Source organism: Rhagoletis pomonella, unplaced genomic scaffold (assembly GCF_013731165.1).
Source record: "Rhagoletis pomonella isolate Grant_MI unplaced genomic scaffold, Rhpom_1.0 Rhpom_scaffold_00006, whole genome shotgun sequence".
NCBI classification, from domain to species: Eukaryota; Metazoa; Arthropoda; class Insecta; order Diptera; family Tephritidae; genus Rhagoletis; species Rhagoletis pomonella.
This window is the reverse complement of record NW_023458560.1, coordinates 77,700,397-77,712,986: the sequence shown is the minus strand read 5'-3', so window position 1 is coordinate 77,712,986 and position 12,590 is coordinate 77,700,397. Positions and strand designations below refer to the sequence as shown.

Genomic DNA, 12,590 nt, shown 5'->3' with positions numbered 1-12,590 from the left:
TTTACACAGCCTTGGTAATCGCCTGCCACGTGTAGAACTTTATGCAATAGCAGCACCACTTCGGGCAAACAAATACTTCGCAATTTCTCTAATTGTATTTGACGATTTTCCCAATCCAAGGCAGTTATGTTTACAGGATCTTTTGGTGTGTCCGGATCGATTAGCCATCCCTTTTCAGGAAACAGTAAAATATTAAAAAGCGCATCTCGTGTTACTAAAAAATAAAATAAAAGGTGTTCAATTACTGTGAAATGTAATATTTAGGAGTTTACATTTAGTTTGTTCTCCCAAATTAGCTTCCCAACGCTTCAGTTCAGCCCGATAGACTTGTTCTTTGTGTTCTGAGGCAATGCGTTCTGTAAAGTTGGCACCTGCTGTTACCAGTTGCGGTTCTTTTGGACGGTTATGGAGTAGACGAGACCAATCGTTAAAACTGTCTATGGCCGCCAAGTATACTTTGTAACTGAGATACTCCTTAATGCTACACTCTTCGCGGCAAGGAAAGTTGTCCTTTGAACCAAAGATGTTAATTATTTGTGAGAGCGAGTCGGCTGGCACCATATCGTAAACGGCGCGCACACACTCTGATTTGTTCTCGCCAAGGAAGGTACGTATCATTGCGTTGGCTTGCCACAGCAAATCTCCACGTTGCGTAGGCAAGAAGGTGAGCCATTCCAGTGCACTTATTTTACGCTGATCGAAATTTGAAATCTCGCAGACTTGCAGTTGTTTGCGCGATGTAACAGCTTCGTCAGCGTCTCCAGGCATGCGCTGTCGAATGGTCTCCACGGTATGGCGTGTGATATTTTCTACGTCCAAACCAGCATTAATGGCTTCAGTGAGTGCTGCGGAGCGGGTCATTGTCTCTGTAACTCGTTCGAGGAATTTGGAGTATAACAGAATTTTCATTTGTCCAGGCAATGCAGCTGTGTAGAAAGCAATTAATTGCGCATCGCCCATTTCGATCAATGCTTCTACGTAGGCTGCGACTATGCGATCTGCCGTCTCCTCCTTATCAACACGACCTATTTGGCGCATGAAGAGTACAATATGCGTAAGAAAGCGTAGATGAGAAGAAAGGGGTTCAATGTTATCGATCACGTTATTGGCACCTTCCATCCACCGTCGCATATGTTGCAATAGCTCACCAACGTTGTCCAATATCAAGTACTTTTGTATGGTGCCAACTTTACTGCATGCATAGTCGCGAACGGACGCATCATTGCTAACTGAGAGTTCTTCGAAAATCTGTTCAAGTGACATTTTTGCATTCCAATAACCGTCTGGCAGCTGTTGGTATGCCTTGATGCAGCACGCACGTGTTTCACACTCGACGCGTATATCAATCTGCACTTTCAGATACGCCCACAGAAGATCCTCCCATGACCCTTTTAAGAGTGCTCTTAATGAGTCAAGATGGCCACAGAAAGCCCCAGTTATGGCTCGTGTATATTCGTCAAACTTTTTAGAATCAGCCATCAACCAGGCGCATTTTTTCCATATATCACTTCGTGGGTTACCTTCAATTGGCATTTTTTCTCTAGCATTTGGATTTGTGTAATAGTTATAGAATAGCAGCGCGCCAAGTTTGTCCGCTGTGTTTGCAAAGCGCCATAGCTTCATCAATGTGACCCTGACGGATTTCTGCGAAAATACAGCGTGATAAACGTAGATTATCTTCCTCATCTAACGAATGAAGCGGACGACGTTCGCGAACTGGTGCATCTGGATCAAGCGATTTAACGATTTTCACGCCAGTTCCGAAGGCAACATCGCGACGCTTTTGCAGTTGGAATAGCGTGTTTTCCCAACCAACTGCCCGATTTGCGATATGTCCGACTTGCGACTGAGAATCGTTTTGCTCGTAACATGCTTCAAGCCAATCAACCATGAGCTGATATTCACGCAACGTCGAATTGCCTGAGGGAGACGATGAAGTTTAACTAATATTTAAACATTGAAAAAATACTTACATGCATACAATTGGGCAACAACTTCCTTCTCCGAACCACCCAAAGGAGGCATCTCACAATCCATGCCACCGCCCTCTGCCTGTACCATTATACGATCCTTGTATAGCGCATATAGCAATTTCCAAGTTTTCATTTCCTGATGCAGCCACACTGCATTGTCTTCTTGGCGTTTGTCAGTGTTGGCCACTTGACGTTGGTCTCTTTGTAGCTCATCGGCGACACCAGCACATGTCTGTATCAGATCCTGTATGGTATCAAAAACCTCGGAGTCATTTGTGCGACTCTGTAATACTTCCAAGAACTGTGGAAATAGCAAATCCGTTTTTCCTTTGAGCGAATACGTGTGCTGACCATCGTCTAATACCGAGCGCTCACTGGCAGTCATACCGTCGCCAACAGTCAGATTGTAATGATCAAAAAATGCACTAGAATTATTGTGGAACAATTGTCGCTGCGATTGGTCCAGAATGCGGGATAAATCGTTCGGCAACAAGGTAATGGAGAGGTCGTTGCGACTTGTATTTTGTTGAGACCGCATTGCCTTTGGCGTTTGAGTTTTGATTTGGATCAGGTCGCGTTTTGAGGTAGCGAACGGACCCTGAGACATTTTCAAGCAAATATTCCAAAATTTGCAATTTGCTTCGACTTTTCACTTAAAACGGTTGCACAGCAAATTGTAGTAAATACCGTCGGACAAATTACAGAATTTATATATTTCTTCTTCTTGTCGTGTTGTGCAGGCGCAGTAGAGAAAAACCAAACAAGCCAAGAACCATGAACCAAAAATACAATATCACGTAAGAACGCGGCGTTGTATTTGTAACTGGTTTTGAGAAAAAAGTTTGCGAAAGCGGGTTCGTCAGCTGAGCGTTTGTTTACTAAAACACTGCACGGATACATTTGAGATGCCCAACAAGACATTTGTTAGCAGCGCAATTATCGGCTACGTTTCTTTATACATTCCGGATAATCTCATTTCACAGCCAGAATAAACAGAATGTGTTTGAAATATACGTTAACATATCATCAGGAACGTTCTAAAGAATAAGTAAACAAAAAAGATTATTCCAAACGTTCAGAATGAATAAAGAAATTCAGCCATCTACTCTCTTTATCTCTCTATTCTCTTGTTGAGTGCGGGCAAACACAAACCGCTTGGAGTATGCGTAAAAGCGCAGTTACCCACGAACGTAAAAACGGAGAACGTGTCAGCTGACACGATCTATCTTATGGCATCTGCGTGTTAACAAAAACTCACCACCGCATGACCGTGGCGTAGACGTTGCTTCTCTCTCTTTCTATCAACAGCATACTTGATATCTTTCTACGTACTTCTACGCTACGCTACGTACACGTTCGTGGGTAACCGCGCTCTAAGTAAAAACCCGATCAATAGCAAGAAAAGAAGTACTGGCTTTGCAAACACAATTACCTCGACTGAAGAATATCCGCAAGCAGTGTACTGTGCTTGCGAGTATTTGAGTATTTTCATAGAGCTGTTGATTGTTGGTGTTTGGGTTATGCTATTTCCCTGCAAGCCACAGCTAACCAGTTGCCCCTGAAATTCAACAGATTTACACACACACTCGCAACTTTTTAGCTATCCCAGCCAGCAAGAAAACGTAGATTTTACGAACATTATGTTTTACGAGGATTCTCGTATCGCCAAAAAGTTAGAGAAAAGCTCGTAAACGATAAAACAAAAAAATATAATAGAAAGAGGCTTGTAGTAATTTGTCAGCACAGGAAAAAATTTTAGTTTTGTTGACAATTTTTCTTCAATCACAATATTTTATAAGTAAGTAGTTTGTTAAATATTCAATTTAAGAAAATTGTTAAGTATGTGATTTATTGGCAGACTGGTGCAAACGCAAAGGACGACCTACCACTTTCTTTTATAATTAAACTTCTTGTAAGTAGCTACTACATATGTAATTCAAAAATACAAATTAATTTAACGAGTTTCTTCGAGCAATTCTTTCACAGGCTGCGCGGAGCAACACTAAAGGATTTTAACGTTTAATTCCCCTATAGCGCTGTTGGTTTGGCAACGACTGCGGCAATAAGAAGTAGGGATAATAATATTATTTATTACCACTTTTTACTTAATTAAATTTTTCGATTTCCAATGGAGTTTAATCTTTCACTTTATTTTCTTAGGTGCTTTTCGTCAAAAATTTAACTCCGACGAAGAAGTTTTTATTTCTGTTTCAAAGAAGCACTTCCAATATGCACACGACCGGCAACAAAATTGGCAGCCTATCGGCAAAAAGATAAAAAATAAATTCAGCTACCTTATAATATATATTAAACCCCTCTTATTTAATTGTTAATTTGTTAATAGATAGTTTGTTAATATTTATTTATCTGGAAATATCTTTACATATACAGTGCTGGGAAAAAATATTGGCACAGAGAATTTTTCGCCATGAATGCAAAGTTTTTATTCTGATTTCTTCTCTAATTGTTTTTTATAAAAATATAGTTAGTATGAAGTTCTACTTTCAAATCAGATTTTTTAGAAAAATTCTAAGTATGCAGTTTTATAGCCCATTTAATTTTAGTATAATAAAGTTCTCGCTTGAATAGCTAGAAAACCTCTTTGTTTTTTGGCAATTTTTTATACGCAGTTTCTTCCATACAAAAAAAAATGTCGAACATAATTTGCATGGAAGAACATACATACATGTGCGAAAAGAAATTCAAGTAAAAAACTTTGCATACATTGCGAAAAATTCTCTGTGCCAATACTTTGATCCGGCACTATAAATATTTATTAATTACAATTCCATTCAATAAAAGAACTACAATAATTTGAATTAATTAAAAACAGTAGATAAAGCAGTGTAAAAAACGCCTTTTTAACGTAAATTAATCGTTTACGAGACTCGTTAACAATTAAAAAACGGACGTAAAAATATTCGCATACGAATGCTTTTTCGATCCGTTTACGACTGTTCGTAGGCGATGAACAATTTAAAGCGAAAAAGTGCTCGAAAAAGAGTCGTAAACGGCTATCATAAACGATTTTTAATCCGGTTTTTCTTCGAGAAAATATCCAATTACGAGTTTGTTTACGATGATTTTGCTGGCTGGGATGCTACCCACACATTTACAAATTTATTTTTCCGACTGTCAAAACAAAATTCTGAGTGAGAGCACCGGACCTAATAAAAATTTTTACTGTAATAAGAATTTTATGCGTTAGAGCGAGTAAGTGGAAATGAAGCAAAATTTTACAGCTTTGATCACAGAGGCTGTGACTTTAGCAAAAGTTTGACATCTTTGATCACAGTAGGCTGTAAATAAAAGCGTTAATTTTGCAAAAACATTTGAAGGTAAGAGAACGTTTTAACAATTTGCATTGTTTATAATGGAATTTTTTTCTTTTAGATTGCCGAAACACTGCGATTTAATCATATAATTAAGGTATGTATTAGAATTATTCAAATATTTGTATATTTTAATTGATAATTTTGCATTTACAGATTTGCGATTTTTCATTCTAAATTTATCTTCGATCCTGCTACCACGGAACATCAACGCCACCTCCAGTCAGGCACCACACCAGCATATCCACCACCTTCAACGCCGCCACCAATAAACAGCGCTGCATACCTTATTCGGTAAGTTTTCATACGACGAATAAACGTTGCTTCTGCTGCAAATGCCTACATTAATCATGTTCCTGGTGCTTCCCGATTTGCACATTTCACAAGAAAAGCTGTTTTTGCAATTAATAAACCTTATGGCGTACAGAAACAGCTTCCTCTAAAAACCTGCGAAGCGTGAAGTACCTGGAACAGGCTCATTTAGTGCGTTCCAGAACGTCTACGATTTGCAGGTTTTGCAGGATTTAGTCCAAAGTCGTTCCCGTACGCCACGTTCACATAAGGCTTATTAAAGGCAAAAACAGCTGTTCCGGTAAAACCTGCAAATCGTGAAGTACGGGAACAGGGCATGAATCGCGTATGACGACAATCGTCTGAACGATATCGTGCCGAGATTGTGTTGCTTCATGAAAACCAAAAATTGTTTGATCCTTTGTGCGATATCGTCAACTCGATCCCAGTTTTGCTTCACGTAACAGTAATAGTAACACGTAACATCAACACAAATGCATAAATCAGTGTTTTTACGAGGTCATTTTGTCAGTATCGTTTGAACGACTATCGTTTCAAAGTTACGTGATTCATGCCCAGGCTAATTATGTGCAAATGTAAACAACAAAAGAAAGTGCAGTGCTACATATGTGAACGATCGGTGAACCAATGGGTCGCAACTCCCGCAGTGGCACCAATGTCAATTGAAAAAAGAAAATGGAAAAAACACAACCAAGTGTATTAGTGTATAATAGCTTGAATTTCAAGTGGCTTTATTATCAAATAAATCAGTGGGTGTACAATATGATTACCTTTTAATATGTATCGCTGGGTGATGGCTGAAGTCGTCCGGTCTCCTTGATAGCTCGAATGAAGTGAAAAGGTCCCGCTTTGACAAAGTTAAGTTTACCCGCCGGCAGCCAACTGCTCGGAGGGGAAACTTAACGAAAGTATGTTACAACGGGAAATAATACATTTATTGCTAACGGCGTAGCAATAAAGGTAGGCCGTATATATGCCTGAGTGTGTTTGTGTGGTCGGCTCAAGTCAATGCACTTTTACATTAGGGTGGTTCGACCTTTAAATCATTTGGTTTTGCATGAAGGCCTAAACATGCCGGCCCCCCTTGCTATCAGCAACATCGGTCGAGCGCTTCAGCCACCACGCCGGACTGAGTACTAAGAAGTAGAAAAAAAACAGTCTAAATATATGTAAAATAACAATTCATTTGAGAAAAAAATATTATTATTGTTTCTAGTGGCAGGATGCCTCCAAGTTCCGGTGGTCCACGTCTTAGTTTCCTAGCTAATGAAAGAATAAAAGGAAGAAATACTAATGAAAAAGGTATGGTTGAACATTTCAGAGCACATTTATTGATAAAAAATTTAAAAATTTAGTAAAAAATTCATGTTTACAAAAAAACAAAAAATTTAATTTAGGAGCGACATACTCCTGAGAGCATCCATCCAAAAATTGTGCTTTGGGCGATAAAGGGACCAAACGTGTTTGGGAGCATACCCGGCAGTACGATGTCTGGGTATACGTCGGCTCCCAGTATTAAGCGAATCGGTGTCGACGTATAAAAGTTTGGATCCGCTAGTCGTATGTGCGTATACGCTGTCGCTATTGACGGATCGACGCTACTACTGGGGCTAACACGGACGTAATTGTTTATCGTTGTGGCGTGGATAGCCAACCTGGTGTGCTGGCCGTGTTTTCCCCTCAGACGCAGTAGACAGCCACGTTGGTTTCCGAAATTTGAATCGTCAAGCCTGAGTTTTACCGCTAAATCTGTCGCAATTATAGAAGTCGGAGAGCATACGTCGATTAACGCGCGTATAAGGTGCAACCGTCCACGAGCTTCTATTTTTACCACGACCGTCGGAGCAATAGACGTCACCGGTCGTAACGCTTGGGTTTCGCGTGCAAGTCGACCCGCTCGAAATGCGATGGATAGCTGGCGAGGCCTCGTCTCCAGTCTACCCTGATCGCGATTAGGCCTGTTTGACTCCTCTCGCTTTTGCCGCAGGCGGAAAGGCCTAGTTTCCGCTCTACGGTCCTGCCGGGCTGTTGACCGCGGTCGGAAAGGCCGTGTTTCCGATCCACGTTCTCGGCGTCGTTCGTGCTCTAACAGGGGTCGGAAAGGCCGAGTTTCCGATCCCCTGGTTATAGTCGGGAGGGGAGTCCCAGATTCCGGTGTGGATTCTGCTGGTTCATCTTCTAGGCGGAGCGGCCTGGTTTCATCTGCGTGGTCGGACGCGTTGATAGATAACGCGCGTTCGGACTCGTCCTCACTAGCAACTTGCTCACTCCATGGGCGTGTATCAATCGGCTGAAGGGGTTCGGATTCGTCATCCATGTGCAGCGTTGTGTGGTGTTTTTCGCGGCACCGACGACATCTTTCTTCGCTCGTGCACTCGTCAGACCGATGCATCATGGACAGGCAGTTTCCGCAGAAGCGACCAATCAGTGCCTCCCTCAGTCTCTCTTCGGGAGTTTTACCGCGGAATGATGGGCAGAGCCGTATCGGATGCATACCTTGGCATAAACGGCACGCTAGAGCAAAGCGGTTTGATTGTTGCTCGGCCTTCTTTCTCATCGAGGTGAAGCGAGTCATCGTTGATGTCTGAAATCATTATTTTTTCCCTTTTGTGTATATTTGGCTATATAGATATACGTACTTGTATATATATGTATATTCTAGTTGGGTGGCGAGTAGCAAAAAAACTTAATTATATGTGGCTATTGTAAATTTCGTACATTTTATGGTCTCATATATCACTGTCTTGTGATAGTGTATAGTGTGCATAATATTGCATGAGTTTTGCATAAAGTGTGTGGGGCACCTTATGTTTATGCATCGACACACGGTTATCGACTTTGATTTCTCTGCTCGCATCGGTGAGTTGTCATTTTGTTAATTTGTGTAATTACACGGCCTGCCACCCAAAACAAAAGTAAGTAGGTAAGGGCAACCAAAAAAATCGCAGATAGCAAGTGGGCTGGAACGCCTGACAACTTGATTTAAGGTAACTAAAAACATGCATAGTATTTGTTGATGAGCCTTGTAAAACAATAAATTATAGGTCCGGAGCAAATCGGCAATGCAAACTAATCACATGATAAACATTTAGACGACAAACACTGGTTTTCACAAAAACAACAAAACTGCTGCAGATTGCCCCAGTTTCATTGATAACCCCTGGCACCCAAGTGGATGCTTGATTTTAATTCCATGCTCAAGCAGCAGATAACTAATGCGGCACTAGTTGGAGCAGATAATTGTTGATAAGGCATGGCAAAGAGTGCAATTCATGCAAAAGACTTAAAGTTTTGGTGCAGTAAAAGCACAATATACAGTGCCGGTTCGATCACAGCGCGGCGCGGAGCGTGCTTAATATAGGCTGTATTTTATTTAACAATCATAATCTAAGAAAAATGGCCACAACCGTTCGGAACCCATTGAAGACAGTTTTGCGGCAACGCATGAAGACCGAGGTCATACCATCTATAAGCGCCGAGTCAATAGCTCGACAATCGAAAAGGTGATCGCCTCTGAGACCTTTCGTCAAGCGAAAGATGTTAGCATATATCTAAGCACTGGCAGTGAAGTAGATACACTACCTTTGCTACGTGAGCTCTTCAATCAGCAGAAAAATGTTTTTGTGCCCACGTACAGCGGCAAGCTTATGGAAATGGTGCGCGTCAAAGATTGGGCGACCTACGAGGCGCTGCCACTTACAACTGTAATTACGGAGTACTGAGCGCACTGAATTTAGTTGTACATTTTGTAAATAGTATATATGTACACAGAGATTCACGTTTACTTATGTGTGTTTAAATGTACTTTTATATTTTTAATAAAAAGTTAAGTTAACTTAAATTAACAAAAAAGGGCCGGCATGTTTCGTTTTCGTATTGCACCGAACTCTTGAAGAAATAAACGAAATGAAATAGTAACGTGCATTATAGTTTATTTTCGTACACAGATGCTTATATACATATGTGCTTGGGAGTATCACAACTTAATGCTTTATTTGAAAATTACTAAGTTGGCGGTCCCTTCAAAATTTAATAACTCATGATTTTATTAAAAAAGAAAAGCACATTTAATACGCTTTGCTTTGTCCCGAACAAATCTAAGTAGTTCGCCGGTATCGAGTTGCGTAGTAGATTTTCAGTTTACCGATCGTAGGAGAGTCCGAACCCTGGCTGCGCTGTCAACCAAGAGCGTAAATTGAAATTTACGTTCTTGTATTAGAGATGTGCTGAGTCCACACATATGAGTATTCATACCTACTCGGTACCTATTTAAAAGTATCCAATACTTTCGACACTCGGTGTCGGACTATTAAACAACTTCTAACAAAAGCGCACGACAGCCAAACGTATGGAAGAAATTTTTAGAGATAAAGCTCATTAGCAAACTTTGAGGCGATGTCTTACAAATTCCAATTGGAATAAATAAATGACTATGTATACATATATATATATATATATATTATTATTATTATTTTTTTTTTTTTTAAGGGGCTATGTACGGAATTCTTTGTGAGTACTGAGTCCACAGCGCCTTCAGGGAGTACAGAACAAAAATTAAATAACTGAAAGTCATTCGTTGTCGAAATTTCAGAGAACGCTTCATTTTTATGTGAACCTTTATTATTCTTTTGAAAAAAAAACAAAATGGATGGGTCCGAAATTGTGCAACAGGTGATTTAAGTGTACTTATGTTACTACTAAGGTATATTGCATTGAATCGGTATCGGTTACCAATACCGAAACTTTGGGTACCGAGTATTGGGGCAACTCTGCACATCACTATGTTTTAAAAATGACACTTTCATTGATGGCAATTGCAGCACATATCACAATTTCCTGAATGGCACGAGTGATTACGATGCGGTAAGTTGCGTATTTTTCTCATAGTATTTTAATGTGATATTTTTTACCTTCTACTTTTAGCTTTCTTTGGAGATATTCCACCCAAAACCCTCATTCATCCAAGTACGGCATATTTACAACTCGCAATCGAGTTCGCCTGAAGGATGAATGAGGAATTATAGTATGCTGAATGGAAGTGCGTGGCTCTTGGGAACTTCTGGTATGCAGGCGATACTCGCAGCACAAATTCCTCTCGGAAAAAGCCAACCATTGAAGTATCGTGAAATATGAATTAATATAATATGAATCTTTTATGTAAACCCTATTATCTTACTAATATCTTTTCGCTTCCATTTCAGATGAAGCTGGATTTAGCTAAAAAGTGTTTGCAAAATAGCGCACAACAAATCATGCATTTGGCCAAAACTTTTGTATCGATTGTGCGAATTTGAAGTCTTGCAGGATCTGTATCGCACATATTATGACATACATGCGCGTGTTTATTCATCATTACTCCATGGTTATGAGTTGTATTTAAAACAGTTTACATCGAATCAAAAGGATTTAATTTCTGCAACCACGAGGGTTATGAACAACGCCAAGGAAAGCGAATTCTTTGCCAGCACCGTTTGTAATTTGTCTGGTAATTTTTCCCGGAATATTGTGAGTACTATAACCCTCTTTATTATTAGACTGCTTTTACACAGTTCAAGTATTGAATTCCATTCTGCTCGCATGTGGAAGAGAGGGGGTGAGAACAAAAGGGACGAGTAAACATGCGTCTGTACCGTCAAGTCGTTTAAACTTTCTTGCTTTGCTTTTGGCATTTTCGTTGCTTCCCATTTAACGAACCAAACTTGAATACAACAGAATTGAAACGTGTAAAGGCAAATAGAAAACAAAGTACCTGAATCATGTAAATCGGGTGTAATGACGAAAGTCCATAAACGTCCCTTGCGGTGATATGTAGGAGAGCGCTGCATGAATGCATTCAAACGGCGTATGAATTATTCATACACAAAACGGATGAATAATTTTAGCTTAACATTTTTATTTATTTTTTTTAAATCTGAGTGAACAGCTGTTCAGATATATGTGTCGACAAAGTGAAAATAAAATGAATTGATATAAATGTCAACTTTTTGTATGAATATCCAGAAGTATTTTTTCTTCGTACATATGTACAAACATACATATGAGTGAACAGCTGCTCAGATATATGTGTCGACAAAGTGAAAATAAATTGAATTGATATAAATGTCAACTTTTTGTATGAATATCCAGAAATATTTTTTCTTCGTACATATGTACAAACATACATATGTATGTATGTATGTATTGCTGCGCTCCTATTACATACGAGAAAACTTGTGTGCCGAAATGAGTTTGAATGATTTAAATGTTTTCCATTCATTCAGTCACATTCTTCCATTTAAAGGTAGACAATTTAAAACAAAATGTATATTCATAACTTACAAAATTCCAAACGCTGAGTGTTTTGTAAGTGAAGTAAAATATTCAAATGTACTGTACTCTGTTTGGCTAGAAGTTTGAATGCAGCCCATATATATATTATGTAGGCAATTCTTCGATATAAAGATTGCGACACAATTGTATTAATTTCGCAAGGTTAGAAGGAATAAAAAACATGTAGGCAACTTACCGCTCCTCCCAACCTTTTTACCCGAAAGCTTCTAATAAGATATACTTTAAATAAAATTAAAGGAATCTTGAATATTTTTTGAATTTGGTGGACGTAGTATATTATGTTCGCGCAAACTCCATTTGTTTATAATGATTTCCTGGGGTACGTGTGTATGTGTATACATATCAAAAGCACGTATGCATTGTAACGTTAATTTTAGCGTTTACCAAAATAAACCAATCGTTTCTGTTGAAACAATTCAGTTTCTTATCATTTAGGTAATTATCAAAATAATTCTATTCTTGTTTTTAACGAAAAGAAACGAAATTATTTTGATAAGTTATTTTTGCGCATCAACAAAACGAAATCGATTCATATAGTTTGTTGAGCATCTCGTAGTAATGATTTATATTCGTATGATAAAGTGGACTGTATTATGTTGCGAATTGTGGTTGTGGAATAAGTTAGGCTTTTATGAAATGGAGT

At 39.2% G+C, this 12,590-nt stretch overlaps 1 protein-coding gene, 1 long non-coding RNA gene and 1 pseudogene across 2 annotated transcripts in view; 2 read left to right on the top strand and 1 right to left on the bottom strand.

The window, feature by feature from the left end:
• Positions 1-2,702, bottom strand: part of LOC118742129 (nuclear pore complex protein Nup107-like) — a 3,563-nt gene extending 861 nt beyond the window's left edge. The window contains 4 exon segments of the mRNA XM_036474089.1: positions 6-214; positions 273-1,567; positions 1,569-1,920; positions 1,974-2,702. Coding sequence (XP_036329982.1) covers positions 6-214; positions 273-1,567; positions 1,569-1,920; positions 1,974-2,580 — 2,463 coding nt within the window. The 5' untranslated portion in view covers positions 2,581-2,702.
• Positions 2,703-5,196: 2,494 nt separating this feature from the next.
• Positions 5,197-5,494, top strand: LOC118741762. Its single transcript, XR_004993339.1, has 3 exons — positions 5,197-5,311; positions 5,367-5,402; positions 5,462-5,494. It is a non-coding gene; the product is annotated as an uncharacterized LOC118741762 (long non-coding RNA).
• A 2,979-nt stretch (positions 5,495-8,473) lies between these two features.
• LOC118741366 lies at positions 8,474-9,535 on the top strand (annotated as a pseudogene).
• The last annotated feature ends 3,055 nt before the right edge of the window (positions 9,536-12,590 follow it).